We start from the raw sequence: 22,148 nt of genomic DNA on the forward strand, positions 1-22,148 counted from the left end.
ACTAAATACTAGACTACATAGGGCATTATGCTTTTCAGGAAAGTTAATATAATGTAAATCGTTTATTTACCTATTCGTGTGGACGAGAACTGCGACACAATTCTCAATAATCACGAAAAAGAGATAACTTTTGGGCTAACTAAATTCTTAAGTACCGGGGGAACAAAACGCTAACGATGAGAAATTTTTTACGGGATTTAAGATGGCGTTGAAGTATAAAATTAAACTTTGTACTACTAAACACACTTTGTAATGTATGAAAAACTAACTATGTGCTGTATATTATGGGATAAGAGTATGGAAATACTATAAATATGCATTATGGACTAATTTACATATTCGAACTGACCAAAAGAGATTAATAATAAACATCAACAATACACTGTACTTAAGTAAATAAATCATACTTTCACACACAAATCACTTCTACCATCTACATACTGAATTACACATACACATGCTACATCACACATAAACTAAAACTACAAATACTAATCCATATTATTACACAAATTAATTATATGAATAAACCGAACAAATCACTGATATCACCACATCTCAAATCAGCTCTGGAAACAGAGGGAAGGGAGTAATCAGAGTCAGGTGGCCCTTCTATCAAACTAATCCATTCTCTCCAATTACAAGATTATGTCAATGCCCCAAGAAGGACATATTGAAACTATTAAAGAAAGGAACGTCCCTTTCCTGAGGGGAAAAGAACCTTTATGAAATTATTTAACCCATTTCAGTCGCAAGCTGTGGTCAATTTCGGGGTAAATAGGAGTCCCTGATAGAGTGTACACTGACATAATAAGAATTAACCTAACTGCAGTTAAATTATATACCATCATGTTAAAACAAATCACCTACATTCTACTAAGTACACAGAACTATCTATAAGAACATTCTACCGCACCTTAATTAACTTTGGGAAGGTGAAAGGAATATCCTAAACGTTTTTGACACACCAAATCTTAATTTGCAACTCACACCAACTCCGAAAATCGATTCCCTTCATGCCTCTCCTTGTAATAAAATATGGTGATCCTGATACTTACCTTCGAAATCCATATTTCACTGATTTTAGTCTGTCTTCAAATAGGATTCCAATATTTTGGGACTCTGGATGCTTCCAACTGGTTTATTTAGCAATTAGTACAATGGTACCTAATTTTCTGATTGGTTTTCTTATCAAATATCCACTTTTTGAAGAGAGAAGATAATACAGTCCGACCCTGACAGTCGTACATGAAGAACAACATGAAGACGCTCCAGATTACTAAGGCGCAAAAATAGTTCCCAATTAGAGCAAAGGAATTTTCGCGGCGGAAAGTACAAAACGAATAACAAATGCTAAAAACTGGATGAAACCGGATTATAACAGAATATGGATATCTCAGAGGGACGAAGGGGGTCTAAATTGTTCTCTCAAATATTAGATTGGTGGACAGATTCAGCAAATTCTGCCCAATTCCGGACCTATATTTTACATTGCAATAAAATGTTTAATCTCAATAATCATCCGATTTGAGATGCCCATATGCAGAAATATACGATAAAATGATATATAATTAAAGCAATTATTCTCCGAAATATAATTTTTCCTTAATTATTTCTGAAGTTCCTACGTTAACAAATGGATTTAGTACATAGACCAAAAATGATGTGTTAAAAATTTACAACACACAGTATGTTGAAAAAGTATTAGTCCTCCCAAAATTTTATACTGCCTTAACTGTAATGGCACATTACAGCCTTAGGTATCGCACTTGGCCGTGCGAGGGTTAACAAAGTAAAATAAAATAGATAAATTAAATATTTTATTTTGTACTTTACCTCTATACGTTTTAGTGTAACCTGTGTAAGATGAAAGCAAATTAGTCCTCTGAGAAATCCAAAAATCATAGATACTCTAAGAACTTCAACACAGGCTGTTGATACGAAAACCTGAATACAATAAAAAAATATAACAATTTTAGGGTACATAAAAATAGAGAAATAAAATAAAAATTATGTTAAGTAGTTACAGAGAATCTTATACATTGAAGTGTAACTCATTGATCTGAAGGACATAATTCAAGTCCATTTCAAGTTCTTAATGAATTTTGAATGGGTTTAGCTTCCAATTTTGAATACATTTAATAACTTAACCTTCCAAAAACGATACACATTTAACAAGAATCACAGTATGACGGTCTATTCAGGCAGATGTTACTTTCCGAACTCTGTGAACAATGCGCTAGACACACTCCGCAATGCACCCGTTTCAGGGGACATTTCTAATTCTAAAGTTTGTTTATTTTTTTTTTAGTTGGGATAAACGTTTTCAAATGTTATGAGACAATAAGCCTTTTAAATTTTGAACTGTCTCTCACTTTAGTACTACTGAAAGAGACGTAAGTAAGGTCCAGAGCTTAATTGAAACAAAAGTATAAAATAAGTCTGTAAATATTACCTTGGTAACTGTTATATTTCCTCCAGTAAAAATGATGGTGATTATAATGCAAAACGTAGCAAGGCCAGTTATCCAGTGTGCAAGAAATGATGCCATAGAAAACAACGTTAAGTACTTCCTCATTGACTTGATTTCCTGTCTGAAATTTCCGTTACAGTTACATTTGTTTAAATTAGGAATAACGCAACTAAAATAAGTATATATAAAATATTAACACACATTATAAATACATGCTTATCTATAGCTGGATATAGATCAAACATATGTAATATTACTTGGTTAGTTATCATTATTTAGAAATTAATTTTTAGAATTTTCTACTTAAGATTGGTAGTATATTACCTGGTCAAGCTTTTTGCGATAATGTTCTACATATTAAACTTTATTTTCTTTTTACAAGACTAAGGTAAACAACTTTTTATATTGGGCATAGTGCATTTATATATAGACATTGATATTTAAAAAAAAAAGACAACTGCGGCATTTCTATATGTATCTAAAACATAATCCTAAGAAGAAAAAATACCATAGATTTGTTTAAAAGTTTGAACATAAACTATCAAAATAAAGAGGATGTGAGAAAAAGTACTAAACATTATGTGTGAATAAAATACTTAGTTTAGTATAGGACTGTTAAATAAAATCATATGGGTATAACATAAGTAAGGTTTCCGATGCTATGAGAGAAGTTCTTAATGAATGTCAAATACGTAAAACATTCCTACCTAACTTGAAGATATTATTTTCTGTTTGAATTTGGTAAGTTTGGAAACAAAATTACTGTGGTATGTAAAACTAGTAAAAGAACAAGTACGCAGTGAATACCTCAACGTATCAACAATCCCCAAATCAGGTTTATTTTGCAATCAAGCCAATTCCCCACGGAATTGAAATCTCGTTTCGGAAAGCACCTACCAACTTATAATATAGCGTCTCTCAAACCATCAAATGAACATTGATACTAATGGATTTGACTTTTACCGCTGATAGTGTTCACAAGTCACATATCATTCAGAAATAACAACTTGAAAGACCTAGTGCGTAATTTACACCAAAACCAGTAGTTCTGAAATCAAGGTTTTCTTCAATAATGGAAGTCGTTGACTGTAGACACGAAAACATTAGTCCGCACGAAAAATTGTGTGCAATGTTTGACATATTTCTCAATGCAGAGTTCTGTGTGTAGACATAAGTAGTCTGATAGAATAGTTAGGTATTCCTTGCACTCCAGGAGATTGCTGGTTATTTATCGATCCTTCAAACGTCAGTCTACAATCAGTCCTTTTTACATAACGGCAATTATAACCCTTTTATACCACTTGCTAACTTAGTGACGAGTCACAAATCCTATGATAACATCTCAATAGTGCTGAATTTTATAAAATAAGATATTAATAATTGAAAATATGTTGTGATTTCAAGGTGGCTTTCATTATTGGGGTTCAGTGTGACTACACGAATTTACCGCATCTGCCGATTTTGAAATATTCCAGTATTACTTTGGTAAATAAGAATGCTTGAATTTTAACATAATATGGCGCATATTTTCTTTCAACCTTAAGAGCCCTCGTCTACTCTGGATGGAGCTACTACCAATGAACAATAAAGAGTTGTATTACCTATCTCCCAATCTTCTAAAAGAACTCAAGGATATTTTTCGATGTATTCATGTATTTTAGTGGAGTAACATAATTATTTTCTTCGATTTTTTCTATTCTTCTATAATTGAAATTTAAAAACAATGGACGAGGAATTAATTTAGCCCTATAATGTTGGATGGATGCCTCTCAATTAAAACAAAACTCCAAAATAAATTTCTACAAATAGATAAAAAAAAATAATGCAATATGTTTTAGGGCTTCACAGTAATTCAATGTATTTGGAATTAAGAGAGTACGAGGAATTGAATTTTTTCTTCTTCCTCAGGGGGAAAATGTTTCAGATTATGTACGAAAAATGATTCTGTTTTGATACAACATAATATACAAGTGTCAATAAACATGCGGAGTGGAAGTCGATCAAAACAAACAGTCAATTTACACAATGCACATTGTGGTATTACAAATGTAGTACAATGCCTTTAATATCATAAAATCATTCAATTGTGGTGGAATATTGCGTGATCTTTAGTATTTAACATAATCTTTACAGTTTGAGTTTGAAATGAGTCAATAATGAGTGAACGATATTACTTCGCTAGATTGTATATAAAATACGATTGATATTTTTTCAAGCTCATTAAGCTGAAACAAGGAGAGGCGTGTACGATGACTAAACGTAATTATAATAAAAGTGTTCATTTTACACCACCCATCCCGCATAAAGATCGATAGACTCTTAACATGCAATCATCGTGAAGTAGTGGGCATGAAAATCATGTACGAAGTACCCGCCAAGTGTGAACTTGGATTTCTCTACGTTGCTGCTGAATTTCCTAAAATTTCAATTTATTATAAGAATTAGGAATTGTAATTCTGACCATTCTGCATGTATGTCCTATTAAACCTGTCTCGTAAGACGAATGACGTCCCTTGATGAGCACAGTGTTAAGGAAAGTGAAGAGGAAAGAAAGCGCTTTGAGAACTTTATGCTGAATAAAATCATTTCATTGCATTGGTGCAAATCAGTAAAAGACAGGAGAAAACTGACGCAATGTTGCTGTCTGGAAAGTCTTGCATACATTTGTGACCAAGTGTCCCCATCGGAATTAAACCTTCTCTGAAATTCCAAAATCAGGCAGTTCACAATTTAAAGTTTATGAACGAGAATTGAACGATGCATATGATGCACTTATTCATCAAAGTAGTCGTGCGCCACAGAGTTCAATTCCTGGCTATACTCTTCATATACATCGATAGGTCTTTCTCTAAACTCTCACTTGGACGTTACCACCGCAATGAATTGCAATTGTGTCATGCCTATCCACCTGGAGAAATAGAATCTCATAACGAAATTCACACCTGCTGGTCTTTTAGATTCCAATGAATGTTTCTCCAAATGCTCGATATGTTAACTACACCAAAATGATTAGACGGCGAGTTCGGTCCATCGGTATGGGGATGCTACGAAGTCTAATGACAATTTTGTCTTATTTCTGTATTATTAACTCATGAGTGTCATCTCTCACCTCATTAAAGGATGTTGAAAGGAAAATAATTCTCCTATTTCCGTGATAAGAACGTAAAAATACTTCGATTTTTATAAAACAAGATATTTGTTGTAAATGTGAGTGATTGTAGACTCACTCGCATAATGTTAACTGCAATGCACATCAATATTATATTAGTATTACTTATATATATCTCTCTCTTTCACAATATGTAAGTTATTAGTGTCATTTACTGGGTAACGTCTTAAACTATATTCATATATACGGTATATATCAATGTTGGCTAAAGTTGAAAGAAATATAATTGTCTAAGTGTAAAGAAATAGACGGTCTTATTCTCTATTAGCAAATAGCTGCACAAGAAGCAACTTAATTTGTATTTCCCTAGATTATAATGTGATCACAATAGTACATAAAGTCCTCACCAAGCACTTTTAAGCTCCGACTTTCATCAAAATATTGGAACGCATCCTTGTCAAAAGACTTCACACTCACTTAACAGCGAAAAATTTGCTACCTTTACGTCAAGCTGGTTTCCGACCAGGATATAGTATTAACGATCAGTTACTTCGCCTCACCAACATGATCACTAATCATTACAATTCTTCCAAGCCTGCCTGTTTAGTTTTATTCGATCTCGAAAAGGCATTTGATAAAGTATGGCACCTGGGACTTTTATTCAAGCTTCTGTCTTTCCGTCTTCCAATCACGTACATCCGCTTAATTTTTAATTTTCTTTCAAACCGCCTGGCTTACATTTACATCAATGACAGTGTCTCTTATCCTGTTTTTCTTCATAGCGGCGTTCCGCAAGGCTCTGCCTTGTCCCCACTGCTGTATCTGCTTTATGTCGCTGACATGCCGTCCTTACCGCAAAACATTCATACTTTTCAGTACGTCGATGACACGGCTTTCCTGGCGTTAACAAAGACTATCTCTCAAATAAACACTGCGATGAATGAAGCTATCCGTCGCTTTAGCGATTGGTGTCGGACGTGGCGCTTAACAATAAACGCTACCAAAACTCAGGCCATAGTCTTTATTCCACCAAAACGTCGATCACGAGTTCATCGAAACCCAGCTCGTCTTGCCCTTACCGTCAATGATGCTGCCATACAGCACTCAAAGACAGTGAAATACTTGGGTATAACATTTGATCATCATCTTACATGGCGTCCACACCTTGCTACCGTTATAAGCAAAGCCAAAAATAGATTAAATTTACTTAAATGTCTCATAGGTACAACATGGGGTCTCCATTCTTCTACGCTCATCGACATATACAAGGTCTTCCTCCGTCCCGTACTTACATATGGTTTTACCTCCTGGATATCAGCAAGCGCAAAACATTACGAAAAGCTGTTAATAATGGAACGACATGCTCTCCGCCTAGCCTACCGCATTAAATTACCAAGTCCAACCCGTGAATTGTACGACCGCATCACATTTCCTCACCTTCTTTATCATATTGAAGCTCATCGTATTAAATATATAACTCAACGGTATGACAACGAACACGCTTTATTTTTTGAAACCGTTTACAGCGACGCTCCCTACACTCACAGCCATCACCACACGTCTACACCTCTCTCACTGCTTTTCGCATTATATAAATATACCGTACCTCCAAATCATCCGGACTATAACATCATCAGTATCCTCAGCACATCACACGTACCGGCCCATATCTCACCTTCATATCATGCACAGTAAACCCGCTTGTCACTAACAGGACCTCCTCACGTATAATAAAATAAATAAATAAATAAAACTTATGGCGGTTTAATACAGTTCATAAATGTCTCTTTGCCCAACAGAAAATATATTTTTTTCGCCATAATAATGTTAAATCTCTTTCCCAAATAGAGGGTGTAGCCCTCGCAATGGGTGCTAGCTACACCATAGCTAGCTAACTTTAAAAAAAAAACACTTTTAGGTGGACTATATCATTGTTGTCTACAAATGGGTTATGAGAGTAAATCCGATTTTTTCTCATGTCTTCTCCTTTCTCCCCTTAAACAATCATTTTCAAGTAGACATGGGTTATATTGTTTATGAATTGTTGATCTATTCTACGTAACATGCAGTTATTTCAGGCATTTATTCAATTAAGGAATGAACTAGTGACATTTGTAAGAAAATAGCGAAAATTTCAAAAAGTAGCTCGGTACCTGGAGACTTAATTTGGGAGAAGGGCTTAATGGCATAAAGGATGCATTACGAAAATTTATAAAGTCCTTACTTATACTTACCTTCTAATGTCCTCTACTAATCTTCGAAAATGATCTTCCCACGTGTACATTTTAATTGGGCGGATACCGTGTATTATTTCATTCATAAGCCTAATCCTCTCTGATGAATAGGTAGCTGTTTCACGTCTCCATTTTGACACCATTTGACTAGACCAGACTGAAATACACAACTCATATCAGTGATTAGTTCTTGTACAGTATTCCACTCATACTAATATATCGTTAAAGATCTTAAGTAAGAATTATCACCGAGATACTAAGAAGTATTCTCAAGTTTTGTATCTCTGCTTAAGAGATTTAGATAAATGTCAAGTCAACTTAGTTATATTATTTAGTGTGGCTATGAATGAGGCAACTCACATAATGTTACATTAATACAGTGCATCGTTGCTAATCAATGAATTCCGACTTTAATCCTTGGCATATGTTTCTCACTTTACAGAGATCATGGACTTAAACAAAACTGTGCGATTCATACTGGAGGATAAAGAAGACATGGAGGCTACTCCATTTCAGGTAAGTTCATGTTGTTAAAACAGAGAATTTAACTTTGCTAAAAAAAAAAAATACAGGGTAGATCATTCAGGCCCGCAACCTGCCACAGAGCTTTGGGGGGGCATGAGTATGTTAGGGGGGGCAAGTCATTAAAAATTATTTTACAAATAACTAAATTGTGTTTTTTGTATTAATAATAGCATTTTGTGTTAAGGTCTGGAGGGGCATGGGAAGGTTTAGTGGGGGCGGGTCTCCCTAGTCTCACTCTGGTTATGGGCCTGAGATCATTTATATTAAAATGTCCTTGTACCTTTTAAACGAATACTGGAGAAAACCGCTAATAATTTAAAGGATTCAAATATTAACAGCGTAAATTGCTTCACATACTCTTTAATATCACTAGATTAATATTATTCCCAAAACAATGCAGAGTAGTATTATTTTCAAACGAAATTTTGCCTGTTTATTACATATTCCCAAACTACATCAAACTAAAATTTAAAATATCACATTTATTATGCGGATTATAAACTAAAATATTTATAGCGTCACAATTTTTTTTACATTTTGGAACCTTCTGCAACACTAACAATCCAAGTATTACTGATAGGATAATGCACACCCAACTACATTTGTGTTGTTAACATTTACCTCATTGAGCTTTTAGTGTAAAAAAGAGCTTACTATTCTTCCTCTACCTCTGGTTTGCTGTCGACTTATATTTCCCATGATAACATGGCGGGTGCATCGAAAGTGTAGAATCTTACCGCAAATGTGTTAAGAATAAAGAAGGAAAAATTGGAAAGAGACTAAATTTGTTGTAAATAGATATTTTTTTAATATAATAGTGTCCTTTTCTAATCTCACCAGCCGTTTGGTCTCTCACTCGTAAGACCTTCTATGTTAAATGTAAAAGCAATGTTGCAAGTTTAAGTGGTTTCTTTCTTGTTGCTTTACCATGCTGAGATTACAATACTGGCAAATGGATTTGCAGTGTTCTAGGTAGTCTCATATAACAATGTGTACGTTCAATGTGACATTCTTGCATACCTTTTTGTACCATTCAAACAACTTATTGAACTGATAGCGTTAGCTGTGCACACCCTAAAATACTGTCTTAATTTTTTTCCATCTAAAGTCATATATTATAAAACGTGGTGTTTTTATTTCTTCAAATAATAATTAATACAATATGTTATTTCATTTTTAATACACTTAAATCAAAATAAAGTGCGACAATGAAAATTTTATAGGTTTCAATTACCTTTCTACAAACCCATATAAAAAGTTAGCTCCCTCGTGGGTCTGTGGCTATCGTACACCTCTTCGGATTGGGAAATTCGAGTTCATTTCCGAGTGGAAGCTAACGTGATTTGGATCCCACCTTAATGTATAGCCCATGTCTCATATAGCATCTCTGCTCAATGAGGTGCCAAATCCTAAATCAACTAACGAGCAATATGAAAGATAACTTTCATTGCCTGTGAACACCCACATGATAATTTTCGTTTTGATTACAGTTTTGCACACCTATATAAAAGTCCTGGCTACGCCTATGTCTTCAGGTTTTTGAAATTGTTTCATCTTTTCTTGTAATACAAAGAGACGTATATAATGATAATCTATTTCAATTACTTTTAGACAAGAATAAGTAATTTTATGTTCTCAAGCATGTTAAACTATGATATTTGGAGTGGTATATGTTAAAATTGAACTGAAGTACTAATATGAATATAACGTACTCTGGAGTCCTCACTTCAGACAATAATTATAAGAATATTCAAATAATATTTTCAAAGTAACACAAACCGTCTACAAATTTGTGTATCATTATATATTGTATGGTTGGAAACACGCCTAGTTCGTCTGAAGAAAAAAAGAAGAATCTTAAAAGCGGGCCATGAAACTCAAGCCTGATGCCACCGGTTAGAAGATAAGAACAATTAAAATTATCAATACAGTTTCATTTTATGTGCTCACTCAGAAGCTATTCTTGTTAATTTTGATTTTTCGAAGTGACCAAATCTTTGTTGTGCTCTTGGATAATTGAAATTAGACCATGGGCCAAGGGGGTGACAACTCCCACCCCAGGGAGCTTTTGCCACTGTATTAGAAATGTTCCTTAGGGTCCTTAGAATCCAAAAAATAGTTGTTGGTCAACATATAAGTGCAACACCTGGCTCCTGGGGCCCTTAACCCTTTAGCACCCATGTATATTTACAGACATCGATGGAATCTCTTTAAATGACCGTAAATCAGACCGCTAGTGCAACACTGGAACAAGTTATACCTCGATCGATTTGTAAGCCTGTAGGCTTTTAGTTTACTTTGTGAACGGGATTTCGAAAATTCGATAGGAAGACAAATCACTACTGTTACAGATTCAAGAAGTGGATTTCACAGCAGCCGAAATGAGGTAACACAACTTGTAGCAGATCGTCGAGCTGAAATTCTTCATGGAAAAAACATACTTAAAGATAAATTCATTGAAGGCACAGTCTGTGCAAGTATGTCAGTAAGTGTTTTAGTTATTGAAGCAGCTTTCTTGTTACTACGAGTTTTTATTATTCACCACCAACAGGTGTGAGTTCCTTCGTGGCCGCCCATAGCGAGAGTGCCACGTTCGAAGAGTTCAGATTTATCTAATCTCTCATGCAGTTTATATTTACCATTTTAAGTGGAAGTGATATGAAAATTTTCGGAAATTATCGCATCAAAAGGAGAAGAACACAGATGAATCTTTTATGACTGATGGCTGGAGGTCGTCACCGCTTTCGGCGACACAATCATACATTGTTGTTTATAATCTAAATATTTGTAAATATGAAGATGGTTGGCACGTATGGTTTAATACAGTTATTAATTCTGTTCTGCTTGTGAGACATGTGACGGTTATACCTAGGAGCATCTTCTTTGACATCAACCATGGTACACCTGAAGCAGCCGAACAAACATCTTGCGTTAAAAATGTGGAGACACGGGTTTTCCGAAGACTTAGGCCTGTATTACTTGCAGCTAAAGGGATAGATATAAACCAAAAAAGATGATGTAAGTCTAAGCTCATGGCATGTATCAATTTTACCGTGGTAAGCCACGAAATATGTGACGCTTGTCCATGGTGAATAATAAAGGCTCGTAGTAAAAATAAAGCTGCTTCAGTGACTAAAACATTTACTGACATACCTGTACAGACTGTGCCTTCGATGAATTTATCTTTAGGTATTTCTTCCATGAACAATTTCAGCTCGACGATCCGGTACAAGTTGTGGTACCTCATTTCGGCTGCTATGAAATCCACTTCTTGTGTGTAACAGTAGTGATTCGTCTTCCTATCGAATAGGTGTTCCTTTAATGACACGTTTAACTATTATAGTGACATATGTCACTAGAATTTTCCTTGAAACACCCTTTCCCTTTTTTCGTAATCCCAATTTTAGCTATATTTCTGGCCAAATACGCGCTGCTCCTCGTTAGACAGGATGTCTGCTACATACTGCCATAGGCTCCAAATATGGTGAATTAACCACTAAGAGTACACAATTTTCCGCAACACATAATTTAGCAGACTGACTTAGCAATCGTGGTAATTTTATGACACTTTGGTAGTCCCAGGAATAGACCGTATTTGTTTGTGTCGTATTCTGTAGAAATTTGGACGCAATTTGATGTTAAGAGGTGCAGTTTTGCAGTGTCAGTCTCTTGCTGCAGTACTTTGACCTGAAAGTTCTTATGGAAGTTTTTTTTTTAAATGAAATTTGTCGTTGTTTCAGTTTCGTTTTATGCGTATTGTATGACACAGGATTTTCGTTTTTTCACAACAGTAATCCTTTTTCTTGTTGCAATTGTCGTCTGTCTGACTGGCTTCTTTTTCTTTGTCGTTCTTTTCCAGAATAACTGAGAACACGTGGATTTCAGGGCGAATGTGCTACTATTATCAACTTACAGACAGTCAAGAATACAAAGAATATAACAAATTATTTAATATTACGGCAATTAAAAAACTACATATTACATACTATATTAAGTACGATTATCTGTGTGTACATGTAATAGAAATACATGCCCTACACAATAACTTCGAGAGTTGTTTGATAACTTTACATATCAGCAGACATGTTTGGAAGTGTATTCATTGTAGAATAGCAGAACAACAAGTATTTTCAAAGGAACATAATGTAACCGCACAACAGTAAAATTATTGCTTTGAAATTATTTCTATTATACAATGGACGAACAAATCATAAAACCTTCCTGGGGATTTCTCGATATTGGGAATCTGTCATAATATAACGAATGAGAAAATCAACTAAAATAATTTGTATAATTTGTTTTCTATAGAAAAATAAAACGGAATATTGACACAAAGTAATACTCATACTTCGATGAAAATCAGTTATTACAGGAATGGAAATTGTGAAGACTATAAAATACTTATTTCCTCTGCTGCTATTGGATGGATCAAGACGAAAGTTTCAGTTTAACTTGAACATACAATAGGGCACATTTTATTATTCACCTAATTAGCAGTGTTGCCACGTAATAACTAAAAGTATCGCGAGAAGGGATTTTTTTAGGGAAATTTTCTTAAATATCACTCAATTATTTTTTCTTTTGTATGCAGAAATGTCTCGTTCGTTACGTAAAGTGAAAGCCTACACTCTTCCAAATAGATCGAGGTATAACTTGTTCCAGTATTGCACTAACGGTCGGAACATTGGCATAAAGTCATACTCGTACTTCCCTGAAAATCCATTATTACGAGCTCTGTGAAGACTATAAAATACATATCTCCTCTGCTGCTATTTGATGGATCAAGACGATATTTTCAGTTTAAGTTGAACATAAAACAGAACACCTAAATAGATTTTATTATTCACTAGTTAGCAGTGTTGCAATGAAATAACTAAAAGAATCGTGAAAAGAGACTTTTTTTAGGGAAATTTTCTTAAATATCCCTCAATTATTTTTCCTTTGTACGCAGAAATGTCTCGTTCGTTACGTAAACTGAAAGCCTACACTCTTCCACATCGATCGAGGTATGACTTGTTCCAGTGTTGCACTGACGGTCAATAACATTGACATAAAGTCATACTCATACTTTCATGAAAATCTATTATTATGAACTCTGTGAAAACTATAAAAAAAAAAAAAAAAAAATCCTTTGCTGCTGTTTGATGGATCAAGATGAAATTTCAGTGTAAGTTGAAAATGAAATGCGACACATAAATACATATTATTATTTACCTAGTTTTGCAGTGTTGCCACATAATAACTAAAAGAATCGCGAGAAGGGACGTTTTTAGGGGAAATTTTCTTAAATATCTCTCAATTAGTTTTCTTTTGTACACAGAAATGTTCCGTTCATAAGGTAAACTGAAAGCGTACAGTCTTACAAATCGATTGATGTATAACTTGTTCCTGTGTTGCACTAACAGTCTACGGCCATTTAAAGAGATCCCATTGATGTTTGTAAATATACACATATGCTAAAGGGTTAAGGGCCCCAGGACCCAGGTGTTGCACTTATATGTTGACCAACAACTATTTTTTGATTCTAAGGACCCTAAGGAACATTTCTAATATAATGGCAAAAGTTCCCTAGCGAGAGAGAGTTATCACCCCTTTGGCCTATGGTCTAAATGGATCGAGAGAAGTTATTGGTCTTTTGAAAGAACACAATGCAATAATGTGACTGAATAGCCAATAACACGACTTGTATGACCCTCTGGAAGAATGCTCCACTGAATAACGTTTCCCGTATGGACACCAGAGGAGCAGGGCTATCGTAGGGTATGACTATCCATAAGATGATAGCTACGACGTTGCTGCTGTACACTCTGCAGTAAGTATCCGTTACCCTGTCGATGTTCAAAATGCTTATAGTCATAACTAGACACAAACAGCTCTCTCCAATAAACACAACGATAGGTCATTCATCACTCCATCAATTAAACTATTCTTGGCGAAGTGCAGTGATCAGATAATAGGGAGTGACAAAGAACTCTACACCCTTTATTGGGAAAGCGCCTTTTCCAAACTCGAAGCCTTTACTTCAAATGTGCAATGTGTTCCTTATGTGATTACCAGCATCAGATCAAGTGATGTGGAGCAGCAAATACGTACACCGCTGGCGCACAGGACAGATCCCGCATGGATATTCATCTTCCTCATAACACTTTATTGAAACACGAATTTACGCTAAGCTCAAATTGAGCTCACTTATGCAATCTTAAGCTGAGTTAAAAATAAATTTAGCGCAGGATACAGTAAATTAAGCGCTTTGGTACGTTATTAACTTATACTATCAAATAATCATTTTCTGCCGCTAGCAATTTGTTCCTAAATTTGTCAGTAGAACAGTGTTTTGAACTCCATACGTGAAATCTTGTAGCGATATTTCACATGAATACGGAATTTTGAGTTTCTTCCTTCCTTTTAATGCAATTGCATTTACTATTATGTTTATTATTCCTGAATCCTTAGTAATAAAAATAATTATAATTTTGATTTTATCGTTTCAGGGCCGAAGAGCTGAACACATTGACTAGTTTTGGAATCATAGTACCCTAGTCGAACTGTATTTTATCGTGTCACTTTTATTAAAATAAATATGACGAAAACAAAGTAACTAAAGTCAAAATAATGGCTTTAATAATTATTGCATTTAAACATTATTACACTTTTTAATTGTTACACGTCATACATTATTTGCCAACGATTATAACATGTACATTCATTATAGGCCATAAAACGACAAAGAGGAATAGAACAAACTATGGGAGGAAAATCATGCCTGTTATGTGAAACGAAAGACGCAAAATGGGACAGGAAAAGGGAACCACACGGAAACGATTAGACAACGAATTTAACCCGTAAGTATTACGCGGTCAGACTCCGCGTTCGCCATAACTTCCCGTTCTACCGCCTCTCCAGATTGTCGTTTCCTCTACCTTCTTGGTTATATTGAGTGCATATGCGAAAACTAACAACGCGACGGTAGTTTTTCCGCAATATATTGTTCGAAGTCTGACAGACTCCGCATAGTACTAATGTGACAAAAAACGTGCGTAGTACTTAACGGTTACTGAATGATCAAACTAAGAACTTGTGTGGAGCTAAGTTCTCAATAGTCCATTTCGATCAAAAAGCAAATACTAAACGGAAGACGGCTCATATACACTTTTCAAATACTTTTAGTTTATCTATTTCTATCATAAGCATATAAACCTTCTTTAAACACTATGATTAGAACTAAAGTCTTATTACTTTAAATATATTTTTGCTCCCAATTGTAATTGTTCTCGTATACATATATTTGTTTCACTTTTGGCACAAGAAATTTAGAACAATCTTAAGATCCTTTGGAATTTTAATGTTGACTTACGATATTTAACCGAATTAAATTATACATAACAGCTTATTAAAAAGTCTTGTCTTACACTTTTTACACCATAATGTTAGTATTATAATATGTAGAGAACCATCCACACTGTAGCGAGTTCCCGAGAGACTGTTTATAAAGTATTGGAAAGGATGAATCATAAATCCAATACAAGGAAACGTATCTGTTATGTTCTTGAACGAGGACGAAGAAAATCGCATGCATTTAATTATATCATTGAATACTTTTCAGTCTTCTTCCTAAGCAGAATGAAATTCATGTAATTATCAATTTTGGAGCACGTATTTGAAAGTGCATGGCATTATTCTAGTCATTAGTTAGGAATATTGAATTTCATATTAGGTTGATAAATGAATTGTTGTTCACACTAAGATTTAAAATTATGAATTTTTTCTACTTACATTGAAGTGGTACAATTAATACAGTGATGAATGTCCCAGCAAGCGAGGGTAGCTCAACATACGTCCACATTACATACCCTATCACAATAACTGAAATGGGTCCGGTTAAAGATAAACTCATCAATGACACTGCCCGATCGATAAAATTAAGATCTGTTGATAGAAGGTTTATTACTTCGCCGACAGAAGTTTTGGAGAACGATGCCATATTTAATCTCAGAAGCTGAAATCAAGTTTAGAAGAAAAGCAGTTAACATACGATAATAATTTAGTTAAACATTTGATTGGAAACAAATAGTTTTCATGAAGTAAGGACCTTTTTATAAGTATCACCATATAAAAATGCAAAATAAAATTACAAGTGGTAACACTATTAGTTTGGATAACAATGTGTAGCTAGATGTTGAAAAATGATTGTCAGATTTCTGAATACCAAGATATTGTAGGCAAATATTTACTATTACACTAGTAATGCCAAGGAAGGCTCATCGAACCCACAGAATGTCTTGTTAAAAGAAAATTTTAACAATATGTTACCAACCAGTTATCATTTTTAGTTATTTGTTAATTATGGTTATTTAGTCAATTCGTCATAAGGATATAAAACAATTAGTTAAAGTAGATTGGGAAATAAAGTAGTGGATCCGGGGTGTCAACCTGACTACTTAGGACCTTTTCATTTGAAGATCATAACACATTTAATTTAAGTAATAGACCTTAACACAATATTACAATATCAATTTTTCTCTTGTCTCAGATTTAAATGAAGTATGCATTTGATCACAATACCCAACCAGAAACAATTGTTAACTTTTCTACCATTGTTCTAAACACTTTCTTCTCAGCTTCACATCAACAAAGAATGCCCAAGCTTCCTGCTGAGAAAAAGGAAATAAGTCATGTACGTTTTATGTACGAGAATATGTGATTATTTAAAGACTAAAACATTTACAATGAATTCTTTTCATTAATTATATGAAAAATGCGAAATGGCTTTCACGGAGCTCCTGTTCGTCTTTGGAAAGACTTGTTATGTAAGGTATTTTGGTATTCTTAGGGTTAGCCCGTGATTCAAACTATAACTGTGGCTTGAATTCGATACAGTTTGCGCCTGCATAGAGATTCATTTGTAAGATCATACCCCACCACATTCTCGTCTCAAACAGAGTTTGGTTTATACGTCTATATTCTTCAAATAAATGTTCTAGTACTAAGTAAAATCTAATCGTATATACAAATATTTCATTATATTTGCAAGGGCCAAAGTAGTTAACATTAGGAAAAAAGGTCATAATCCAATTCTGAACGATCATTTTACCTAGTCAAACGAAGGTCTACACAAACGAATTCTAGGAAATTGCTTCTCAGTGTCTGTTAACGCTTTTGCTGCGATCGCATGGATATATGGGGGATTTTACCCTCTATTACGTTTTATTCTCGCAATAAAACTATCTTAAGTATTCTTCAGAGAATGCTGTTTCCTTTAAAAATGTCCAGTGACAACAAGTGTGAATATATTGTAAAATTTCAATTTATTTATGTCCTTCTGTATAAGCTTGTATATACTAAATGAGTTCTGAAAAGAAAAATTGGACGAATAGGTTAAACTAACAACGTATAACTAAGTCGTATTTGGAATTATAAACGTCTTATATTGTACATCCAACCGCAAAAGCATCTCCCACCTAAGCGCTCTAATTCCATTACTTGGGGTCCAATTAATTTGCAGTTGTGAGAACGCCTAGATAGATGCAACCCAATTTACACGTGACTTTTTTCTCGGCACTGACAGCGGTTGGTAGTAGGGATGGCCAAAAATTTTAGGATCCGGATATCCCGGATCCAGTGAGATCCGGATCCGGATCTTGCCGGATCCGGACCTAGATCCGGATCTTGGATCCGAATCTTATATCCGGATCTCGGATCTGGATCCGAAATTCGAATCTCAGATCTTGATTCGTATGCAAACCTACATCTGAAATTGTGATGATAAAATTGAATATCTAAAATTCGTTAAAACTTTTTTAGGATTCACTGATATAGTAGGTTGCTGTACTTTTAAATGTTTCCATAACACGTTTTTGCTACCTTTGTTCTTTATTTTATTTTAACCTTGCAATATTTACATGTTGCACTTTCTGTCGAAGTCTCTTTATTAAAATGTTTCCAAGTTTGATTTCTTTCCCTTTCAAAGTATAGTGAACTGTCTGAAAACTGATGTAAATTGCAGGGTTGATATGTTTAAAACAAGTGTTTAAAACATGTTTGAAACGAGGGCTGTTTTTTATTCAGTTTGTTTTAAACGTTTTAAACAAATTGTTTAAACGTGTTTTTTTTCGATGCTGGTTGGACATGTTTAAAACAACTAAAATATCAGATTGAAAAAGCTAATTTAATTTTCTAACAAATAACCCATCCTCCGCAGGATTTGTGCATGGAGTAAATTACAAGCAGAATTATATTCTTATTATAACAGCAATTACTGAACGAAATTCTACACATCAATGTGCGTATAACTAAACCAACAGAAATTCAAGTGAAGTATTTGAACATTTCTTAATTTCCGAGAATAATGGAGGTTAAACACACTATACACTATTCTAAGATCCAAATTCTCAAATTCAAAACTTGGGTATTTTTTGATCACTATCATTTCCATAATAATGAACAATTCTCACATCATAAGTTAGAAGAAATACTCTGACAAATAAAATACAATTCATAGAAAAGAGCAGTGACTAGCCTACAAGGAGCAAATGACATTTTAACTAAACAGTTTTCAAGATACATCTCTATCTGCAACATGGGTAGCTAATAATGATTAATGTCTACGGCATAACAACACAATTAACTCTAGACACCCGCCAGGGATTTTAACAAAACGGTAGACTCTCATGTTCGGGGCTCTGGTGACCCCCTAATTATCACAGAGTCATGAGTTGTACACCATTGGAAAGCTTTATAGACCACAAATTCCAACGAGGTAACATTCGTGAAATTCCCGCCGTATTCATAGAAAAAGAACAGACATAAAAAAAAAATCATTAAAATATGAAAATATTGACTTTTTGGGGCCCTGGCAACCCTTGCATTCTCCCTACGCTGACAAAATGATGCTAATATGTAGGCCATATACTTGTGACAATAATATAAGAAATGGTAGCCATTGCGTAATGAATTCGTTTTATGTAGGAAATATTTTTAAAAATGTACGCAGAACAACATTCATTGAATTAGACATTCTCTCCCCTCCCCCACTATAGTACCACGTCCATATGCAAATCATTTTTGCTGCACACATCATGTATACGAACAAGAATTATGCTTCTAGACCACTTCAGTGAAATATATCTTGTGTTATATGGGATCGTCCCGAAAATAAATGTAAATTAACCAAATTTGACCCCCTCTTCCTCTATAAACAACACGTACACATACAGGTTACTATCATGTAGGGGACTACTTCATTGCTTCACATACCAATTTTTAGGGATGTACCACAAAGGGGGGAGAAATACCCACCAAAACCTGATGAAAAAAATTTGATGAAAAATTAAAAAAAACTTCATCCTCCCTCTCTCGGCCGTACATATGTACCCCCTATATACATAAAATGCAACTGATGGAAAGCTTTATTCCTCAAAAAAACTTTGGTACCAAATCATCTTTCTAGCTTAATTAAGGACATAGCTATTGATGTTTGTTGTAAAAATAAATGTAATTTACGTAAAAAAAAAAAAAAACTCCAAAAATTGGCTAACTTTGTCCAATTCCTGCTACCCCATATAAGCAACAAGTCCAAATACACGATATTACCATGTAGTGGCCTACTTCATTGCTTCACGTAACATTTTTTATGAATCTATCCCGCAAGAGGGGGAATTGCCCCCAAAAAACTGTTGAAAAACCAAAAACAACAACAACAACAACAACAAAAAAAACACGATATTTACCCTCCTTCCACATACATAAAATGCACATCAGCAAAGCTGCATCTTTCAGGAATAAATTGGTACCAAAACCATCTTCCAGCCTTAATTTGAGGTTTAAGACTGAGCCATTGAGGTTTAAATCGCTGATAGAACATAACACAAAGAAACTAAACTTCATATTCTGTGAACGGAGATCAGGAAATTTCCGATTTCTTTCTCCGGAATTGAACATTTGGGCGGATCGAGATTAGGGAAGTTCCCGAAATTTGATCTAGCGGTTGAATGTAGATGGCAAGCAAGACCTAAGAGTGTAAAAATGTAATATATATGCCTATTTAGATCATTGTTGTAAACAAAATAAACATTTTAAACATGTTTTGTTTTTGTTTAAAACAAAGTGCTTTGTTTTAAACGTTAAAAACGTTTTAAACAAAAAAATGTTTTAAACATAAAAAACGTTCTTTTTGTTTTGTTTTTTAAAAACATCATGCTTTTTTTTCAACCCTGGTAAATTGTAACAAATTCTTCTGTTTAGCTCCTCTTAGAAACTTCATGTTAGCTTCACATTGGAAATATTTATTTTATTCTTAGAAAATAAACTTTCTTCTTCTCTCGTATACAAATGAAATATCTTCTAGATAAGGCCCTTCTAATCGCAGGAATACTAGACAAAACAAACTCTTTATTAATAGTAGTTTATGACTCACTAGAGTCCAACCACCAACAAATGTAATAATGAATACCTTTCACTTCGAAGGTATATACAACAAAAAATATAGACTGGTTGGTGTGGAACAACAGTAGATTTTTAAACATACACACGAGAATGTCAGGGGAGCGATATGGTTGTGTTCGTTGTATGACTTTATTACCTAACTTATGGCTTGCCCTTCTGAGGTCGGGAGTTTGTTGAAGGAGTAAATATAAAAGAGATTTCTGTTATTTTTTCTTCACCCTCCAGGCTTCTTTAATCATACATTGTAGGATGTAACCAAAACATATCCATGCATCGTATCATTGAAGCGTTTTGTGTTTTGTATATTAAAGTGTTCAAAAATATTTAACATATTCGCATTTGTTCATGTGATCTCAGGTTCAATTCTCGGTGGGAACATACATGAGAAAATTGAAAGCTGAAACAATATGAAAATAGTATATAAAAGTCAGGAAATTGATATTAAAACTTTAGCTATCTATTGGACTGTAGGGCTGTAGTTAAATTAACCCACACGTTTCGTGAAGATATATTACGTCGTTATTGTTCATTTACTATAAGCTACCAGATACATCCTCAGAGGCCACTTTACACTGTAGTATCAACAGATGAAAACATTGGAAAAGAAATGAAAGGAAGGTCTCCAGAGCCTTAGATCAAGGTACTAACCTAGCATTTACCAGTATAACTGAGGAACAACCCTGGAAAATTCTCAGTCAGGATGGCTGGTCTCCGAATTCGAACCCGGTATTATCCAAATGCGAAGCAAGAATCCTAACAAGTAGCCTGAGCTCGCTTCGCATTATTATTATTATTATTATTATTATTATTATTATTATTATTATTATTATTATTATTATTATTATTATTATTATTTAATTAACGTAATGTTTTAAAATTAGTGCAAATTAAACCGTACTTTCTTTATTGCTGATGTTATAGTTAATAAGGCTACATGAGACATCAGTCCCCCATCAAGAAAGAATACTAGAACTGGAATTCAGGAAGCGGGAGTGAAGAGTTTAATAAGGATGAGGAAACTATGTACGATGCAAAAACTGAGTAATTATGACTTCGTCACAGATATATTCACTTGCGTCAATTAATATTTCTCTGATATAGTGAACTCTTACTTTCTATAGTGGCAGGAAAATGGCCCGCTTCTGTAAACGAACACACTAAGCATGTGCGTATAGGCGCAATGCGCAATGTTGTGCAAAGAAACATAGGTAAAACTAGAAAAAAAAATAGGGAAAGCGAGGGAAAATGATAAACCGCCCTTCAACATAAAAAAAAACTAAAAATAACTAAACTTAGAGCTACGAAAGACGCGAGGCGAATTTTATTGAAAAGATTGGTTTCCCTTAGTGCAGCGTTTCCCAACCTT

General features: G+C 34.3%; 1 protein-coding gene across 1 annotated transcript in view; it reads left to right on the forward strand.

Moving 5' to 3' along the window:
• The window catches only part of LOC145692482 (uncharacterized), a 617,057-nt gene that overhangs the window by 134,560 nt on the left and 460,349 nt on the right, over window positions 1-22,148 (forward strand). The window contains exon 2 of the mRNA XM_081767789.1: window positions 8,259-8,332. Coding sequence (XP_081623915.1) covers window positions 8,264-8,332 — 69 coding nt within the window. The 5' untranslated portion in view covers window positions 8,259-8,263. The remainder of the gene's footprint in view (window positions 1-8,258; window positions 8,333-22,148) is intronic.

The sequence above is a fragment of the Thermobia domestica genome, chromosome 8 (genome assembly GCF_964235325.1).
Source record: "Thermobia domestica chromosome 8, izTheDome1.hap1.1, whole genome shotgun sequence".
NCBI classification, from domain to species: Eukaryota; Metazoa; Arthropoda; class Insecta; order Zygentoma; family Lepismatidae; genus Thermobia; species Thermobia domestica.